Source organism: Micromys minutus (genome assembly GCF_963924665.1).
Source record: "Micromys minutus genome assembly, chromosome: 13".
Lineage (NCBI taxonomy): Eukaryota > Metazoa > Chordata > Mammalia > Rodentia > Muridae > Micromys > Micromys minutus.
In genome coordinates, this window is record NC_137982.1 from 5,950,134 (window position 1) to 5,970,791 (window position 20,658).

General features: G+C 49.7%; 1 protein-coding gene across 1 annotated transcript; it reads left to right on the forward strand.

Annotated features, from left to right (window-relative positions):
- The first annotated feature begins 4,897 nt into the window (after positions 1 to 4,897).
- CERCAM (cerebral endothelial cell adhesion molecule) lies at positions 4,898 to 16,426 on the forward strand. The gene is made up of 13 exons (XM_080927452.1): positions 4,898 to 5,091; positions 6,407 to 6,517; positions 6,646 to 6,763; positions 7,801 to 7,935; positions 8,051 to 8,255; positions 10,736 to 10,855; positions 11,139 to 11,215; positions 11,312 to 11,418; positions 12,365 to 12,497; positions 14,520 to 14,647; positions 14,817 to 15,020; positions 15,579 to 15,831; positions 16,025 to 16,426. Exons 1-12 carry the CDS (start codon positions 4,904 to 4,906, stop codon positions 15,829 to 15,831), a joined length of 1,779 nt encoding a protein of 592 aa, XP_080783578.1. The 5' UTR covers positions 4,898 to 4,903; the 3' UTR covers positions 16,025 to 16,426.
- The last annotated feature ends 4,232 nt before the right edge of the window (positions 16,427 to 20,658 follow it).

Sequence of the window (20,658 nt, forward strand, 5' to 3'; positions counted from 1 at the left end):
TTTGAGACAAGATCTTGCTCCACTGTGGTTCAGGCTGGCTTTGAACTCCTGCTTCCTGCCCGATCTTGCCTCCCAAGAGCTGAGTTACAGGTGTTCACAGTCACACCAACTGGCATTTTAGAAAGGGCTGTGAACAGGGTATGTGCCAGAGAGAAAGCCCAGTCATGGTGGCATTGAGAGGCACAGTGTCCATGTCAGCGATCCCAGTGTCTGTAGAAGGAGGGTAGCTGTGTGCAGGGACAAACACTCGGGTCTCCTCTTCCAGGGACTAGGTGCACAGCCCTGCCCTTCCCTAGAAGGGCGGGAACATTAGATTTTGCAGAAGACTGGGTTCTATTTTGAAATGTGGAGTTTGTAGACTAGTGGGGAGTCGTACAAGCTGGGGGTTCAGAAAGAGGGTGTGGCTCTCTGTCAGCTCTTTTGGAAGAGGAGGAATCCATTTGGGGGAGTAGCTGGAGAACGCTGGTCTCGGGGGCAGCCTTATTGTATGGGTCAAGCAGCGGAGAGAAATGAACGGCTTTTCCATTCTAGAAGCTTAGAGGGAGAGAGGCAGAGTTGCTGCACAGACCTCACAGACATCTCGCTGCTTTCTCATTTTAAGCTGGGGCAGAGGAAAGTCCTTTGGGATTTGGAAGGAGAAGAGGTTGTGGGTACAGGAAAGGGATGCAATGGGGGCTCTGCAGTTGGGAGGAAGGGTACCTCTTTCATTGTAAAAGACCACAGAAGCTGGCTTGGAGAAAGGGGGCTGCTGGGCCCTAGCCATCTCTTTTCTCCAAAACACACCTTGGAACTCCTTGGTCAGGGACAGAGATGAGGACATTTGAAATGATACCGAGGGCAGGAGCCAGGAAACAGGGTTACAGGGTTGGGTGCAGCCTGGATGTTTTTTGGGCTCTACGGGTTCTCTAGGCAGGGGAGCTGGAGAGATGGCTCAGCAGTTAGAGCACCGACTGCTCTTCCAGAGGTCCTGAGTTCAATTCCCAGCCACCACATGGTGGCTCACAACCATCTGTAATGGGATCCGATGCCCTCTTCTGGTGTCTGAAGACAACTACAGTGTACACACATATAAATAATTTTTTTTTAAGCTCTCTAGGCAGGACTGTGGGGAACAGGAGCACTGACAGACTGGAGGGTGGGTGGCCCTGGGGAGGGAGGAAGCAGAGGGAATTGTCAGACTTGTCCGTGTGCCAGGGAAAACTGAAGGCAAGAGAAGAGCTATCTTAGTCTGTTTCGGCTGCTGAGCAGCAAAAATTTAAACTTCGATTTCTTTACTTTTCTTGGGGGGGGGGGTCTTCCTTTTTTCTTTCTTCCTCTGTCTTCTTCTCTTTTTTTTTTGTATCTGTCTATATAGATAAAGATATAGAATGTGTGTGTGAGTGTGTGTGTATTTGTGTTTGTGTGTGTGTGTGTGTGTGTGTGTGAGAGAGAGAGAGAGAGAGAGAGAGAGAGAGAGAGAGAGAGACAGAGAGAGAAATGTATATATTTGTGTCTTCCTTGGTTTCTGTCTACATTATTGTAGTGGCTATTTTGAGACAGGGTTTCTCTGTGTAGCCCTGGCTACTTTTAACTTGCTTTGTAGACCATGCTGTTCTCGAACTCACAGAGATCCACTTACCTCAACTTCCTGAGTGCTGGGATTAAAGGTACGCTCCATCACCTCCCACTTCACTTTATTTTTAGGTTTTATATTTGTGTGTTCAAAGGTTTGTGCATGTGCACACACAGGTTCATGAGTATGTGTGTACATCTGTGCCACAGTGCACTGGGTAGCCAGAGGCAGGGAGATCCGAGGTTTTTTTTTTAAAGATTTATTTATTTTATGTATATGAGTACACTGTCGCTGTCTTCAGACACACCACAAAAGGGCATCAGATCTCATTACAGATGGCTGTGAGCCACCATGTGGTTGGTGGGAATTGAACTCAGGACCTCTGGAAGAGCAGCCAGTGCTCTAACTGCTGAGCCATCTCTCCAGCCCAGGATCCAGAAGATCTGTTGTCTGGTGAAAACCTGTTCCTTACAGATGGCATCTTGTGTTTTGAGGACCTGTCTCAGGTCTCTTTTATTTTTATATTTTTACCTTGGGGCGGGGGAGGGAGAGGGAGGATAGTAGTTGCAGGACAGCCAGGGAAACCATATCTTCAAACAAGCAAAGATGTCTTTTATGTGTCTGACTATTTTGCCTGCTTGTATGTATATGCACCGTCCAAGTGTCTGGTGCCTGCAGGACCAGAAGATGCAGTCGGACCCCTGGAGATGAAGTTACATATGGTTGTGAGCCTCCGTATGAGTGCTGGAATTACAGTTGTGATCCACCAGGCTCAGTGTCTCCCTCTTCTTTAAACATTTTAATTCTCATACTTTTTTTTATGTGTATAACTGTTTTGCCTTCATGTGGTTCTGCACTATGAGCATGCCTGGTGCATGAGGAAGCCAGAAGCCTTTGGATCCCCTGGAACTAGAATTACAGATGGTTGTTAGTTGACAAATGGGTTCTGGGAATTGGTCCTTTGTAGGAGCAGCTAGTGTTCTTAACCCCTAAGCCGTCTCTCCAGTCTCTCTCTCTAGGTACCATGACACTGGAGATTAGGTTTCAGCCTCTGAGTGATGGGGGGTGTTGGGAGGAGTCACAAACACTCAGACCACAGCGCCCTCAGTGGTTCCAGATGTGTAGGATGGGGACAGCCTTAGGAGAATCCTCCACATGGGGACTGGGAATCCCTGTGCCAGAGATTGCCATACAAAATAAGGAACTCTGTCTGCTCTCCAGGGTGTTTCCATGGGCCCTTATCATTGAAGGACCATTGGCCTGGGAATAGCCCAATGGGAAGCTGTGACCAGAGCCAGGCTGGAGATCTGAGTCTGGGGTTCAGCCTCTGGGATGCTGTCATCAGGTAAGCCCTTTCTTTGCTGAACCATCCCCTTTCAACAGAGGTAGTGTGTACTTTCCCCTTTCTAGGGTTCTGAGGAGGCAACCCTAGGAAAGCAGACCACTCAGGCAGAGGGAAGGTAGATACAGAGGCCTCTCTTCCATCCTAGCTCAGGCTCCCTGAAGAAAGAAAACATTCTTTCTCAAGGTCTCATGGCAAACCCTCATTTTAGCGGTCATTAGTCAGGTTTTACCTGTGAGGATCAGGAGACTTAGGGAAAGTAAGTAACTGTCAGAGATTGGTGACAGATACCCAGCTGGAACTTCTTTTTCTTTTTTCTTTTCTTTTTATATGCAAGAGGGCATTGGATCCCATTACAGATGGTTGTAAGCTACCATGTAGTTGCTGTGAATTGAATTCAAGCCCTCCTGAAGAACAGTCAGTGCTCTTAACCACTGAGCCATCTCTCCAGCCCAAATTGGAACTTCTTAAGCCCCTTTCTCTCTCCCTTTTTCTCTCCCTGGTGTTAGTATTCCAGAAGGAGATTCCCTTTTATTTTAACAGGGTCCTAAGATTTCCTCTGTCCCAAAGAAGGCTGTATTTTCTATTTGGAGGGGGGATGGATCATCATTAGAAGTTCTGTGGTGACCTCCAAGTCTTACCCTCAGTTAAAGTGGGCTTTGCTTTCTTTCTTCCTTCCTTTCTTTCTTTCTTCCTTTCTTTTTGTTAGTTTATTCATTTTTTTATTGGATATATTTTACTTACATTTCAAACGTTATTCCCTTTCTTTCCCGTTTCCCCCTCCATAGCCCCTATCTCACCCCCCCCACTTCTATGAGGGTATTCACCCACCCATCCCCTCTTTCCTCCCCACCCTCACATTTCCCTACACTGGGGCATCGAGCCTTGGCAGGACCCAACAGGCCATCCTCTGCTACATGTGCAGCTGGAGCCATGGGTCCGTCCATGTAATTTAGTCACTTTCTTTATTAATATCATATTATTTATTATTTTATTTCTTTATATTTCAATGTTGTCCCCCTTCCCAGTCTTCCCTCCATGAGCCCCCATCCCCTTCCCATAAAATTAGAAGTCACATCTTTAATCTCCCAAATAAGACCTAACCAACATCATCACATTGCTTATTAGTTTGATATAATGTGTGTTTGTTTTTTCTTTTGAACGAAAAGCTATTTGGGAGGAGATGTACTTTGTCAGACATCCCCTTCGCCTCTAAGAGTGTGCTCACCCCTCTAATATCCTCCTTCTCTGGCGCATCACGCCTCCACAGGACCAAGTGCTCTTCTTTCAAAAGAAAAACACACACACATGATGTCAAACTAAATTGTCCTCTGAGTCAAACTGATAAGCAATGTGATGATGTTGGTTAGGTCTTATTTGGGAGAGTAAAGATGAAGTTTCTAAGTTTATTGTATAAAAACAGTTAAAAGAAGGGCTTTGCTTTCTTTAAGGGCTGGAGTTTGTGGAGGTGATGTGAGGTCGCTAATGTAGCCAGATCAGCTGCACCCGGTCCTCTCCCCAAGCTGAGGCTAGCTCTCCAGCTCATCGTCATCTGCAAGGTATGTGGAGTTACTGCCTGGGGCCACCAGAGGGCGCCTCAGAAGGAACAGGGGGCGGGAACCGGGGTTCCCCCACGAAGGCTGCAGTCTCCCGGGTCCACGACGGAGGATCAGGGAGCTGGGAATCCCGGGTGTCAGTATTCCAGAAGTGAGATGAACGCCCAGGGTGCAAGCGGTCCACCATGGCCCCCGGATCCTCCCTTTCGTGCCAACGGCTTGGCTTTCGAGGTCCACACGGAGGAGGACGCCAGGATGCGTTTGGAGCAGGTGTCTGACCCTGGACAATTAGGGCCTGGGCTGAGAAGAAGACAGCGGAACGTTCGGGCACCCAAGAGGGGCGCAGGGGCCCCATTGCAGTAGCCACGCCCCTCTAAGACCCCGCCCACATGCCCCGCCCGTCCCGCCCCCTCCCGGCGGCGGTGGGAGACCCGGGGCCCTCAGAGTCCCGCCATGCGCGTTTCACCGCTCCTACCTCTGCTGTTCCTGCTGGGGCCGCAGTTCCGGGCTGCCAGTGGCTCAGAGCCGACGCTACCCACCGTGGTCCTTGCCATCCTGGCCCGCAATGCTGAACACTCTCTGCCTCACTACCTGGGTGCGCTGGAGCGCCTGGACTACCCCCGGGCCAGGCTGGCCCTCTGGTGAGAGATCCAGGGGTGGGTACATCTGGGCATCAAGCCCCAGGACCCAGGACTGCTTTTGACCTGGAGGCCTCATCACTCCTGCCCAGACACACTATCCGGACAAGCCCCTCCCTCCCAGACGTTCCTCAAGCCCCTCAGCAGGATTCCTAAGCTCCCGCGGTGGGGGCGGGGGGGGGGGGGGGGAAGAGCAGACAGACCTCTGAGGCCAGGGTTCAGCCCAGGGACACTCATCACTCCTTTGGGCTTCCTACTCCCAGGCTTCCTAGGCTTCCCGGGCTTCCCTTGGGTTTTAGTTAGGCCTGTCCTTTCTGACCCAGCCCGTGGGGCTTGCAGTGCATCGTGGTGAAGACCTGTGGTCTGCCTGATGTGGCGTAGAACAGACTGAATCTATGAAATCCCTTGAGACCCAGCATAGAAAAGATCAGTCAGACTGGAGAGAGCAGGTGGAGGTAACCCTCAGCTCCAGGCAGCAGACTGGGCAGGGGCGTCGAGTCCCCTCCCGAGTGGCACTGCTAGCTTCTCTGGGTAGAGGGGCTAGCTGGTTCAGACAGCCAAGGGTGCGGCCAGGACACTGAGATCAGAGGTTACAGCACACTGCCTCAAAAAGTCAAAACAGGGAGGAGCCCAGGCTGAGGCTGGAGATAGACTACTCCTCACAGCACACCAAAGTTGGGCTGGGGGTGGAGCTGTGGCCTGGGGAGGCTGCCCACAGTCACCACACTTGGGGAGTTAGTTAGTTCCACCCCTGTAGGACTTGACACGTAGTTAGTCTTCACTTCTGGGGAATTGGCTTAAAGGAACAGCATCGCCTAAAACCTGGGCTCTTGGCTAAGCCTTCCACCTTCATTAGCAGAGCCCCTTCCCCAGTAGAGGGAAAGCTGGATCCATGGTAACAGAGCTTGGACAGTCGGCACTTCTCAGGGCTGTTCAGAGCGTGGTGTAATCCTAATTTCAGCTCAGAGTAATTAGGTAAGGAAAGAAAGACAGTGACTGTTCTGTCTGATTCTGAGCTGGAAAAGGCCTGACTTGTGGAGCCATGAAGCGGGACAGAAGTGAGGGGACATGGCAGGTGCAGTCCTTAAGGACTTCCCCTCTTCCCCAGTGCAGTCAGTAGTCAGGGTCTTGCTTGGCATGTAGGAGTCTCTAGGTTCAATTCCCACAGTACAATGCACAAAGTTAGAAGGGTGGATGTGAAGCACAGAGAGGCATGGAGTATGCCTGAGGTCACACAGCACATCCTCCAACACCTCCAGTGTGGCACACAACTCTCCTCCATTGCTCTCAGGACAGTCATGCTGTGTTGTGCTCACAGGTTTGCCACAGATCACAACATGGACAACACCACAGGGATGCTCCGGGAATGGTTGGCTGCTGTGGGCCATGACTATGCAACTGTGGTCTGGAAGCCTGAGGAGGAAGCCAGGTGGTTAACTGTGGGCAAGGGTGCTGGGGGCCAGCCGTTCCCCAGGGCACAGCCCCCAGAGCACACTGTCTTCCCTACCGAGGAGAGGCCCCTCTCTTAAGAGGGTATCTCACCATCCCCCACTTCAGGTTCTACCCAGATGAACAGGGTCCCAAGCACTGGACCAAAGAAAGGTATCAGTTCTTGATGGAGCTGAGGCAGGAAGCGCTGGCCTTTGCCAGGGACTGGGGAGCTGACTACATCTTGGTAAGAAAACCTGGCTGGGGGTGGGGTGGGAGGCATTAGAATCTGTTCCCAATAAAGTCTGGTTATAACCAAACTAGCCATAGGCTGGATCTTTTGGCGACTGAGCTGAAACCCCTGTGTTTAAGCTCATACTAGATGCTAAACCTGTCTCCTTGTGCAGGTCCTAGGTTATACACTCTGCCTAGATCCCTGAGCTTTTGTGTGCCTGGAGTATAAACTGAGCCTGGATCCCTAGATTAGAGCTCAGAATAGATTTTTTCCAATATGTATTTTTGTTTTGTTTGCCCATAGGGGTTTGTTTTTTTTTCTCTGTATAATCCCAGCTGTCCTGGAACTCACTTTGTAGACCAGGCTAGCCTCAGAGATCTACCTGCCTCTGCATCCCAAGTGCTGGAATTAAAAGCATGTGCTGCCACTACTTGGCTTCTTTTTGTTTTACAAAGGTGGGTGTTGTGCCTGCATGTATACCTGTGTATCAGGCAGGGAAGAGGGAAGAAGAAGGTCCAGAAATAAACTTACTTAGTCATTGTAAGGTCGATGGGTTTCCAACTCAGGTCCTCTGGAGGAGCCACCAGTCCTACTAATCAGTTCCCTCAGAGCAGTTCTTTGGATCTACTGTCTAAGCTAGATCTCAGATAAGATTTTTTAGATCTGCTACTTGCTCTGCGCTAAGCCAGCATCTCAGAACAACCCCTTGTCAGAAATGGTAAGCCCCCATCTATATCCTGTATGTATGCATGTATGTATGTATTTATGTATGTATGTGTATGTGTGTATGTGTGCACACAATACAGTATGTGTGTGCATGTCAGAGGATGGCTTTCCAGAGTCAGTTCCTCCTACTGTATGGATCCCAAAAACTGAATTCAGGTTGTCAGGCTTGGCAAAAACTGCCTTTAGAGTCTCAACCACCTCTCTCTGGCCCTGGTTAGATCTCTCTGTAGATGCCCAGAGCCACTTTGAAAGGATTCCCACTCATGAACTCTTTGGTTCTGAGTCTCAGACGTGATTCCCTGTGACACTGTCCTTCTCCAAAGTTTGCAGATACCGACAACATCCTCACCAACAACCAGACCCTGAGGCTTCTCATAGATCGGCAACTGCCAGTGGTAGCCCCGATGCTGGACTCCCAGACCTATTATTCCAACTTTTGGTGTGGAATCACTCCACAGGTGAGACAGGGTGGGGCCTCAGGAGCCCCAAGGTCTTGGTGGGATAGATCCTGAGGTTTCAAGGCTTTTGGGCCAAGATAGGCTTGGCCTCAGCCTAAAACATTCTCTCTTTCAGGGCTACTATCGCCGCACAGCTGAATACTTCCCTACTAAGAACCGCCAGCGCCAGGGCTGCTTCCAGGTCCCTATGGTCCACTCTACCTTCCTGGTATCCTTGCAGAACAAGGAAACAGCCCGGCTTGCCTTCTACCCACCTCATCCCAACTATACTTGGCCTTTTGATGACATCATTGTCTTCGCCTATGCCTGCCAGGCTGCTGGTGAGGACCAGGCCTTCTTCACCCATCCTTGGAGACCCCTGAACCTTTGCACCTGCTGGTCCCCTCTCTGCTTAGCATGCCATTCTACACCCCATGTTTCATCTTGTCGAGGAGATATTTACGGAACACCCAATGTGTGACAACACCTACTGTGTGACAGGCACTGAGGAGATAGTGGTAATCAGGGAGTCCCTGCCCTCCTGGAGCCTGCAGTCCAGCTAGTCAGAGGCCCTCACAAATCAGTCGTCCCTGACCGGAAGGAGGCCTTGATTATAGGTGTTCTGGCAGCTCAGGCTAGGGTTGATTTAGTCAGAGATGATCTCACAAAGGAAGTACACTCTTGAGCTGAGATCTGAAGTGTGGGCAGGCAATAATGAAGCAGACAGCAGGAAGAGGTGTTTTCTTTTTTTAGATTTATTTTATTTTGTGTACAAGTGTTTTGCCTGTATGTCTGTCTGTCTGTGTACCACCTGCTTGGTGCCTCCAGGAAGTGGTGAATCTCCATGTGGGTTCCAGCAATGGAACTTGGGACTTTGCAAGGACAGCAAGTGCTCTGAACCACCGAACCAGCTCTCCATTTCCCAAGAAAACGTACTTTGAAGCAGAAAGGCCAGCATATGCGAAGACCCCATGACAGGAAGGAGCAAATGAAGGCGGGGCACAGCTAGGTGCATAGTGCAGACGAGGCAGGGCAGGAAGACAGAGCCAGCCCTGGGAACCTGACTGACACAAGTGACATCACACCGGTGGAGTGGCTGTGTCCTGCTCCATTGCTCTCCCTGCCCCTTACTCCTTCGATGCAGGGTCTCTCATACACCCTGGAGCTAAGCTGGTGGCCATTAAACCCCAAGAGTCTTTCCATTTATCCCCACAACCCGAGTGGGGTTATAGGCCTGCACACGTCCAGGGTTTCTTTCTATCTCGTTGTTTTTGTTTTGCATGCATGTTAGATTCAAACTCAGGTCCGCAGTGCGGAGCAATCTTCTCAACCCTGATGTTGATTTTTAAAATTTAATTTATATCTTCGTGCTGGGCGGGGGTGGTGCAGCACACATTTAATCCCAGCAGTATGGAGGGAGGGGCAGTCAGATCTCTAAGTTTGAAGCCAGCTTCGTCTACAGAGTGAGCTCCAGTACAGCCAGGTACATAGAAAAACCTTGTCTAGAGCCCCTACCCCACAAATTTATATATATTTGTGTGTGTGTGAGTGTGTGTGAGAGTGTGTGTGAGAGTGAGTGTGTGTGTGTTTGTCTGTGTGTGTACTTGTGTGTGTGTGAGTGAGTGTGTGTGTGTGAGTAAATGTGCGTGAGAGTGAGTGTGTGTGTTTGTGTGTGTACTTGTGTGTATGTGAGTGAGTGTGTGTGAGTGTGTGTGTTTGTCTGTGTGGGTACTTGTGTGTGAGTGTGTGTGTGAGTGTGTGTAAGAGTGAATGTGTTTGTGTGTGTGAGTGTGTGTGTGTGAGTGAGAGTGAGTGTGTGTCTGTGTATGTATGTGAGTAGGTGTGTGTGTGTAGTGTTGGGAATGGGACCCAGAGTGTGCCCCTAGACTACACCCCAAGTGCTATTGTTATTTTTTGGTGCATGCCACTCTACCACTGAGCCACACCCCTAACTTGCCAGCATTCTTTTTATACAAGGACTCACTATTTAGCCCGGGCTAGCCTGGTACTTATTCTGTAGACCAGGATGGTGTTGAACCAAGGGATCCACCTGCCTCTGCCCCTCCAGTGCTGGGATCCACTACACCTAGCTTTATTATTGTTTTTTGTGTATGAATGTTTGTCCGATGATATGTATGTATATATGTATACCATATGGACGCAGTGCCTGAGAAGGCCAGAAGAAAATGCTGGATTCCCTGGAACCAGACTTACAGGTGGTTGTGAACTGAACTCAGGTCTTCTGTAAGAGTAACAAGTGCTTTTAGCTACTGAGCTAACTCTCCTTCACTCCATAATTATTTCTAAGGCAATTGCTTAGAAAGGAAATGTTTGGCTGTGAGTGGGAAAAATCCAGTTCTGAGAGCATCGGGTAGAGTAGCACATGCCTTTAACTCTGGAACTCCTGATCTCCATGAGTTCAAGGCCAGCCTGGTGTACATGAGGAGTTCCAGGCCAGCCAGGGTTACAAAGTGAGACCTTGTCTCAATCCCCCCTCCCTTACCAAAAATTCCCATTAACCCCACGGACGAGCCAAGAATGAAATTAGGGCAATGATATGGGACATCCTGCCAGAGAAGGCCGTGACAGTGGGATTTGGACCTGAACCAAAGCTTGACTAGGGCTGTGAAGACAATCTGGAGAGGGGAGAACTTTCCTGAGGTCAGGGAGGGAAGGGCCTGGGGTGCTGGTGAGGTCCTCAGTGTGTAGGAGAAGAAATGCTGGAAGTTCAGCCAGTGATCTAGCCACCGTGGCACAACTGAGTCTCAGAAGACTTGGATCAATATCTACTCGTTCCAGCCCTCACACAGCTTCTTTGCAGGGGTCTCGGTGCATGTGTGCAATGACCATCGTTACGGGTACATGAATGTGGCAGTGAAGTCCCACCAGGGGCTGGAGGAAGAGAAGACCAACTTTATCCACCTGATTCTGGAAGCACTAGGTGAGGGCTGGGGTTCCCTGCCTTCCCACAGCACTCCATTACTAGGCTTAGATTTAAGCACATTTGTCTGAACTCGAGTCATGACAGTGAGCATGCCCTTTTCCCTACAGCACCTCAGTGTTCTGATCTGTACAGTGAGGCGGGAGCTCAGAGAGCCTGTCCTGTTAGGTATTCTGCAGCAGCCCTCGGAGTGAAGCTGGGGGCTGGACTTCAGGGGGTCTGTGATCAGGAGTCAGTAAGGACTCATGCCTGGGGACTGGGGGGGTATTGTTTCCTTGTGCAGTGGATGGGCCCCCCATGCTGGCCTCAGCTCATGTATCTCGGCCCCCAAAGAAGCCCAGCAAAATGGGGTTCAATGAGGTAAGTCTCCAACCTACAGAACTGGGGTGGGTTGGATAAGAAACCCCTCCTTAGAGTCACATCTCCCCTCCTTGGGCTCATGTCTACTCCCCCCAGGTCTTTGTCATCAGCCTGGCCCGTAGACCCCAGCGCCGAGCTCGGATGCTGAGCTCTCTCTGGGAGATGGAGATCTCTGCCCAGGTGGTAGATGCTGTGGATGGCAGGTGAGGCTCCCAGGGATGCGGCTTGGGGACCGTGACACCCATCTTGAGATCCTAGGAGTGGACAAGCAGACCAGTTGAATGAGCTTCCTAAAGATCTAGGAGGTAGCCACATAGGGCCTGAGTCCTGCTGTCTCAGGAATGCCAGAGCAGGCCAACAGGACAAGACGTCCTCCCTCAGCTAATCTGAAGGAGAAGGGTACAGTGCAGAGGCCTCCAGGGCCTGGGTTGAGGGCTGCCACACACCAGTTGTATAAACTCTGGGAAACTGCCCATCTCTCAGCCTCACTTCTATGTGAAACATAAGCACGCTTGGTTCTTGGGGTCCCTGAGAGTCCAGTGAGAAGTTAGACAGTTCCAACACCTGGCTAAGGGGTAGGTGGCCTCAGGGATGTTCTCCATGCTAGACTTAGGTCCCTGAGGGGCTGGAGTGCGGAGCATGAGTGAAGTCTGGCTGTGTTCCACAGGGATGCAGTGGCCAAGCTACGATTGCTGCCAGGGTCACATGTCCCAGGTACCAGCTGCTGTTTGCTACAAATCCTAGGTCCTTTTTGTCCACATATACACAACTTTATAAAATATGTTTTGTTCAGTCGATAGGTAGGTAGGTAGGTAGACAGATACACAATATGCGCACATACATAATTTCCCCATTATTCTTTTGGGGTTTATTTAGAAAAATTTTAAGTTTATTTGTTTGCATGTGTGTTTGTGTGTGTGTCTCTCTGTGTGTGTATGTGTGTGTGTGTGTGTGTGTGTGTGTATGTGTGTTAGGCTTTCTTAAGGAGGCTAGAGTTATTTAAGCCCAGGCCACCTGAAGGAGTTTCAAAGTTGGGTCCTGCTTTAAACCAGACTCCTGTATGATTCTCTCTGTATGATATACAGGTGAGGGCCCCTGGCTGGAGGCTCTGGGTATCGCTTGTCACCCATGTATGCTTGCGTCTCATAGGACACTCAACAGCAGTATCCTCAAACACCTCGGTGTGGACCTGCTCCCTGGCTACCAGGATCCTTACTCAGGCCGCACACTGACCAAGGGTGAGGTGGGCTGCTTCCTCAGCCACTACTCCGTCTGGGAAGAGGTGAGGATACCTGCCCTCTGGGTCACGCCCTTCAGAGACAGCCGAGAGTCTGGTGATCTTAGTAGTTGGTTGCCTGATTGACTGTGTGAGTGAGGGGTGAATGGGTCTGACAAGAAATGTCCTTTGAACCTTCACGTTCAGCCCTCCCTTAGCACCGCTGAGTGGTGGGTGACATTGTTTATCCCACTGTCTCCGTTCCCTAGAGGGGATTCTTCCCTGGAAACTGCTTTTTTTCTCATTCCTGTAAGGGAGAGATCCCATGAGTGGGGAGATGGTTCCGTGGTAACACGCTCGATGGGGAAGCGTGAAGACACGCCTATGGAGTTCAGTGCCCACAAAAAGCTGAGCACAGTGGGTCACATGTGGAACCCCAGTGCCGTGGGACAGATCCTGTGGGTTTGCCTGGCAAGCCAGTCTAGATGAAACAAAAGGTCCTAGTTCAGTGAGTGACTCTGCCTCAAACATAGAATGTGAGACCATTCTGAAGCTCACACACCACACACCTTGCTTCTTCCTGGAAACCTCATTCTTTTAACCCTCATGCTTAAACTAGTTTTTAGAAGAGTGATTTATTTTTATTTTACATGTATGGGGGTTAGGCCTCCATGCATGTCTGTACACCACATGTGTAGAGTACCCTTGGAGGGTGTCAGATCCCCTGGACCTGGAGTTACAGATGGTTGTGAGCTTCCATGTGGGTGCTGGGAATCAAACCTGCATCCTCTGTAAGAGTATCAAGTGCTCTTAGCAGCTGAGCTAGCCCTCCAGGTCCTTAAAAATATTTAAAAAATATATATTTAATAAATACCAGTTCTGCTTCATTGAGGGTGAAAAGAGACGGGCAGTGGTGGCTCACGCCTTTAATCCCAGCGCTCAGGAAGCAGAGGCAGAGGGATGTCTGGGAGTTTGAGACCAGTCTGGTCTACAGATCAAGGTTGGGTTAAGACAGCCAGGGTTACCCAGAAAAACCCTCTGTTCAAAAAGTAAAACAAAGCAAACAAGAAAGTGTTCAGGGGTAGAGAAAGATAACCCAACATTGACCTCTGGTCTCCAGATGTAAGTGTACATACACATGTAAAAGGCAGGGGCATCATGGGGTTCTAGAGGGTGACACAGACCAAAAGAGGGACCCCCAGGCTGAAGAGATGGGTCAGAGGTTAAGAGCACTGACTTCCAGAGGTCCTGAGTTCAAATTCCAGCTCACAACCATCTGTAATGAGATCTGATGCCCTCTTCTGGTGTGTCTGAAGACAGCTACAGTGTACTTACATATAATAAATAAATCTTAAAAAAAAAAAAAAAAGAGGGATCCACTTCATGGGGAGGTGGAGGTGGTTCTGACACATGTACTAGTTTGCCTGTGCCTAGGGTCAGATGGGCAGTGAACCTTCCAGGCAGAAGAAAAATGAGCAAATTCCTGCAGGTGGGAAAGTCTGTCAGAAGTGGAAAGCTAGAAGCCCTGGGGCACTGCTGAAGAATAGGGTGAGGGGAATGGGCGCCCCAGGGTGCCCCTTTCTGGAGACAGAGTGCTTTTCCTTTCTATCACCTCCGAGAAATGTGTGCGCATGTGCAATCTTTTTTAGTCACCGTCTGCGAACAGACGGAGCGTATGACTCAGCGGGCCCTTTGCCAGTTGGTTTCACATTCTTTCCGAATTTCCTTCCATAGTTTTGAAGGAGTAATTCTGTGGAGTCTCTCATACCCCCTACCCAACCTGGCTTCAGATGGCTTGCATCTGGCCCTGGGAGAGCTTTAGTAGTGGCTGACTGTAGCAAAGACCATGACTGTCACCAGGATCGTATTAGCTAGATTGGTGCACCAGCTCAATGGCCTCGAATACCAGAGCAAGACAGATTTTCATCCCTAGGCAGTGGGAGCCCCAGCATGCTTTGGGGAGCTACATGATATGGTGAGGATTTGGTGTGTGGCACGTAGCCAGGAAGAGTCTGGCCTGGCTCTAGGCAGGTAGGAACAGGATAGCTCAAATCTGCAAAGTCCTCTCGCCTGTCATGTGTGTTACAGGTGGTTGCTAAGGGCCTGGACCGGGTTGTGGTGTTTGAGGATGACGTGCGTTTTGAGGACAACTTCCGGAGGCGGCTGGAACTGCTGATGGAGGATGTGCTGACTCAGCAGCTGTCATGGGACTTGATGTAGGCAGGGTGCCTCTCAGGGCAAGGGAGATGGGATATGCCTCTGGGGTCTGGGGTCCTACCTAGCCCTCCTGACAGAGCCTGACCTTGTTGTATTTGGGAAAGGGCCAGGAGACCCCAGGCTCTATAGGGACTCCTGACACTCTGTCACGTTTGCTGTCATTTGCAGCTACCTTGGCCGGAAACAGGTGAACCCTGAGGAGGAAGTGGCTGTGGAGGGGCTGCCTGGTCTCGTGGTGGCTGGGTACTCTTACTGGACACTTGCATACACCCTGAGCCTGGCAGGCGCCCACAAACTGTTAGCCTCCCAGCCTCTGCACCGCATGCTACCTGTGGATGAGTTCCTGCCTGTCATGTTTGACCGTCACCCAAAGTGAGACCTGGGTTGGGCAGGGCAGGGTCAACCTAGCCAGTAGAGTAATGCAAACCCCTTAGTGGGCAGCTCCAGAGAGGAAGATGCTCAGCGTTTACCCACATGGCCTAGGTCACCCAAGAGTTACCCAGGTGCCAGAGTCAGGTAGATGTGAACACTGCGCTTTCCTTGTCCATGTGGATTTTAGTTTTAGATTTATTTTTAATTTTTAGTTATGTGTATCTGTGTGTATTTGCATGTGAGTGCAGGTGGCGTCAGATCCCCTTAGAGCTGGAGTTACAGGCAGTAGTCACCTGATGGGGGGGGTGCAGGAACCGTGAGTGGTCCTAAAGGCCGAACTAGCTCCTCAGCCCCGTCCATGTGGTTTTCAACCCCATGACCTCACTGTACTGAACCTGAGTGTCCTCATCATGAGACATTAAAAATGCCACTTGTCAAGTAGCTGTGAGGACTAACAGGCAGGTCAGAGGTACTGCAGACAGCCAAGGCCCCAGCTCTGGGTTGGAGTCAGGGAGGGGCTGTGTGAGTCCCCTTAAGGTTTCTTCTCTCACTTCACAGTGACCAGTACAAAGCACACTTCTGGCCTCGGGACCTCCAAGCCTTCTCAGCCAGGCCTCTGCTTGCCTCCCCCACCCACTATGCGGGAGACACCGAGTGGCTCAGTGATACGGAGACGTCCTCTCCCTGGGATGACGACAGTGGCCGCCTCATTAGCTGGACTGGCTCTCAGAAGACCCTTCGTGGCCCCCACCTGCATCTGGCTGGCAGCAGTGGACACAGCCTCCACCCTCAACCCAGGGATGAACTTTAGGTGAGGCTGGATCTAGAAGAGGACCAGTCCATGGCTCTGGGCTTCCTTTTTCAGCTCTCTTCTCCTCCTTCCTTCTCCTGCTTCTCCCCTCGTGCCCAACCCACCTCTTCTCTCTCATTCTCTTCGATTTCTCTCATTTTATCTCCGTCTTGTCTTTGTGTCTGTCTGTCTACCTGTCTTTCTCTCTCCACAGCTGTTGACATCTTTACATCTGACTTTCCTTTCCTCTCTCTTGCCCCCTTGGCCCCAAGCCAAGGTCCAAGCGGGCACTCGGAGGAGTGGTAAGGAGAGGAAGAGCTGACACAGCTCTCTTGGGCTCAGCCAGTCTTCTACCCTCTGGACCCATTCCAGGGAGGGAGACAGAGTGAAGAGACTAAGACCCCAAGACTCTTGACTCTGCATTTAGAGCCCAGCTGGCTCAGGGATGTGGAGGCCTCAGCCTTTGGGGTTTCAAGTGAGCCAGAGCCCAGAATCCTGCCTCTCTGAGGACTCAGTTACTTTGCCTCCATCTACCTCCACCTGCCTCACATCTGGGGCTCATTAGCACCTCTTTCTTGGCTGGTGGAAAGTGCAGGAAGATGGGAGGCATATATGGTGCTCAACACACAGTAGGCCTTCAATAAAAGCTGTCTGCATTAGCACTTTATATCTCACTAACAGCTGTGCCTCTTTTTGTCTCTCCAGGCCTGGGCAAAACACCCTCAGAGCTAGGGACAGGGAGAGGGCAGAGGAGGAGGGGTCAGGCTAGCAGGCAGTTGCTTCCTGTCTGGGCAGCCATGTCCCTTTTGGTAGATGGAGGCTATAGCTCCTGAGAAGGATAGGTGCTTCTGTCCTTTGTTCATCAGGTTGGGCCTGATCACAGTATAGCCTGGGGTCATACTCTCATTCCTGCCCTTTTCTTTTTTTTTCTTTCTTTCTTTTTTCTTTCTTTTAAATCAGAGCCGAGGACTGAACCCAGGGCCTTGCGCTTGCTAAGCAACTGCTCTACCCATGAGCTAAATCCCCAACCCCACCCTTTGGGTTTCTGCTTCTTGTTGGCAAGAAGCCAAGAACTGGTTCTGGAGAGCCAGTGTTCTGCCCTGGCTCCAAAAAAAAAAAAAAAAAAGTACCACCAGAAGGCACCGACTCAATCCTGTAGGCATACATTTTTTTTGCAATCTACTTTTAATAAGGGCCCGACACCTCTCCTCTAGCCCACCACCCAGCAGAGGCAGTGGAAGGGAAGAATTATGAGGATATGGGGGAAGTGGACCTGCTCAGCAGTAGTTCTTTGGGGGTTATAGCCACCCAACGGCTTAAGGTCAAGCAGGGCTCATCCGAAAGGAGGGCTGGAAATGAGAGGGCAGGGAGCGAGAGAAACATGGAGCTAAGACAGTGTTCCAATCAAGGTTCAAAGTTGAATGTTTAGCACAGTGTATATAGAAAGAGACACCACAAAACTCATCCCCAGAACAGTGGCGTGGGGGTAGCAACAGTACAGCAGTAGTAAATCTAAGTTTCCATGTCTTTGCAGCCCGGTAACTCTGGCAACTCAAAGTCTACAGCTGCAGCCAAGGCAGAAGGTTGTGCTCAGGCCGATAAGGCCTATCACTCAAAGTCGGCTTCAGCCTTTCATGGGCATTTTCAGTCTCCCTAGCCTGCCAGACTGAGGAAGTCACAGGGGGTGAGCTTGATCTTTGGGTGCAGGTCAGTCTAGTAACAAACACCAAATAAGATTCAACAGCTGCAGACCAGTCCACTAGGCAGCAGACACCAGGCAGCTGTAGTTCAATCCTGAAGAAACCTCCAGGCTGCAATAAAATAAAAGGTTCTGTTGCTATCGGTCCTGCGGGGTCTCACTCCGAAGGAGCCGTTCCAGTGTGGAGCTGGGTACCTGATCTATTTCTCTACCATGTAGTCCCCTAGGCAGTTACTTACTAAGCCATGAACACACACATTTCATTCTGCAGGCCCTCTGCCAGATCTACACACTCCAGCTGCCTCTCAGCCATTGCTTTCACACACTGTCCTCCACAGCCCATAAAAACATGACTCAACAATCAATAATTTTTTAAAAGATTTTTATCTATTCTTTTACGAGTACACTGTAGCTGTCCTCAGACACACCAGAAGAGGGCATCAGATCCCATTACAAATAAATGGTTGTGAGCCGCCATGTGGTTGCTAGGATTTGAACTCAGCACCTCTGGAAGAGCAGTCATTGCTCTTCACCACCAAGCCATCTCTCCAGCCCAATAATTAATAATTTATCAATCAGATTTATATGTTAAATTCTCAACCCACAACACATCCAAACAATAAATTCACTGCCAATTAATAAAGATATAAACTGCCCACCTAGACAAGATAAAATCAAGCTAGTCCATCTTATCTGAATCATTTTTCTCTGCTGTCTCCATCTTGAATCTCCTGCTTTCTCCTCCTCTTCCACCTTACCAAAACTTGTCCCCACCCCACTCTCTACCATCCAATCATGTATTGCCTTGACATCAACCTACATCTCCAGGCTTACAAACCAACCTGAGGTGAGGCTGCCTCAGAAACCTCATGAGCAGTTCTTGAGTGAGTTTCTCCAAATGGTGGCATTACCACAAGTTGAGCTCAGCAAGGCTATGTAAGATGAACCAATACATGGATGTTGTTAGAGAAGAATAGTGAGGCTGTGCAAACCAAACCAATGCTTCCTCTCACACTGTCTGTGGGTCATATTTATACTCCGTCATCTCAAGTCTTTTCATCTGTCTGCCCCAGCAAAACCTCATTTCACCCATGTGCCCCAGCAAAACCTCATTTCACCCATGTGCCCCAGCAAAACATCATTTCACATAACTAATTTTCTGAAGAAACCAGAAGTTTCTACTTCACAATCCAGATGCACAGCATCCGAGGTAAAAGAGATGTTAGAGGCTACTCCACATGTTTCTGGGAAATGGGAGAATTCCCTCCACTAGTCTCTCCACTAGAAGGGGAGGGGGAGGGGATTCCCAGTCTTGATTGTGGCTGCCTTAGCCTCTGCCAGTGCAAACAGGCTCCTTCCCTCAGAGGAGCTCCTCTCCCACCTGTCTACCACAGCAACCCTTGAGCATGAGTTATGTGAGCACCCAGTCCTGGCAGAGTTCCCCTGGTACTCCCTGAGGTTGGGCTGCCAGCGGGGTCCATTCCAGGGGAGAGTGGTTCAGGACCTGCCATGGCTCTAAGGACCCTGGGCTAGAGGTGAGGGTGTGATATTTTGTTCTCCTGTGGGTGAACATCTTTCCCTCTGGATGACTGTGATCTAGAGCAAGTAACATTTTCATTCATCCTGTAAAATCCGATTAACTTCCCCGGGACTGAGCAGGGGTGGTGGTGGTAACTAAGGATTCATTCAGCAGTAAATGAAACTGATGAAAATGGGGTATCAGGTGGACCTGGGTGTGGAACCCCTGTCCAACACACACAAGGTGTCTTCCATTATCAGAATACCACAAAACAATGAAAGCCTGATGGTGGAGGTTGGAGCAAGGCCTCAGCAGCCAAGAGCACCATCTTCCTCCAGAGGACCTGGGTTCAATTCCCAGAACCCACATGATGGCTAACACTCATCTGTAACTCCAGTTCCAGGGGATCCAACTCATTCCTCTGACCTTCTTGTATCTGCACTAATATGTGTTCATCTGTGTGTGCATGCACACACACTTAAAAACAAACCTTTAAAAATTAATAAACCGGGCTGGAGAGATGGCTCAGTGGTTAAGAGCACCGACTGCTCTTCCAGAGGTCCTGAGTTCAATTCCCAGCAACCACATGGTGGCTCACAACCATATGTAATGGGATCCAATGCCCTCTTCTGGTGTGTCTGAAGACAGTGACAGTGTACTTACATATAATAAATAAATAAATAAATAAATCTTTAAAAAAATTAATAAACCAGGATCAGAGAGATAGCTCAGTGGTTAAGAGCACTGACTGCTCTTCCAGAGGTCCTGAGTTCAAATCCCAACAACCACATGGTGGCTCACAACCGTCTGTAATGAGGTCTGATGCCTTCTTCTGGTGTGTCTGAGGACAGCTACAGTGTACTCATATACATAAAATAAATAAAATCTTTAAAAAAATAATAAACCTTACAAACAAAAGTAAGCAGCCAAATGTAGTATTTAGCAGCAGAGGTAGGAAGAGCTCAAGTTTGAGGCTAGCCTAGTTCACATATCCAGACCTGAGGATTTATGTTTTAATTTAAATTTTTGTTTTATTTTGTTTTTCAAGACAGGATTTCTCTGTGTAGCAATGGCTATCTTGGAACTCACTCTATAGACTAGGTTAGCCTTGAACTCAGAGATCCACCTGCCTCTGCCTCCCAAGTGCTGAGATTAAAGGTGTGTGTCACCACAGTCAAATGATTTGTCACCTTACGTCCCCTAGCTCTGTTGGTGCTATTAGTGCACGGTCTGTGAGACCCTAAAGACACAGAAATGGCTGAAGTCAGACTCAGAGACTTTCCAGTCATCCCAAGGCTGTGAGATCCCGCCTGTACCTGACAAATAAAATCAATGGCCCAGAGTAATTCTCAGAGAAACCACAGAATATACCGACTGATAGCCACCTGGCCTTCTAGAAAGCCCTAGATAGGGTCCTGACACATGTCATAATTAGCTCATGCTCTAATCACCCAATTCTGAGAAACAAAACAAGGACAAAAACCCACAGAATTTGCTGGCTGACAGTCACAAGGTCTCATGGAAAAGACCCAAATATACAGACAGGCCCACAGTCTGGCTATAGCATAGTCACGGAGCTCAGCATCCATTCAAGGTTCACAAGCGCAAGGGACAAAGGGACAACCTTGAG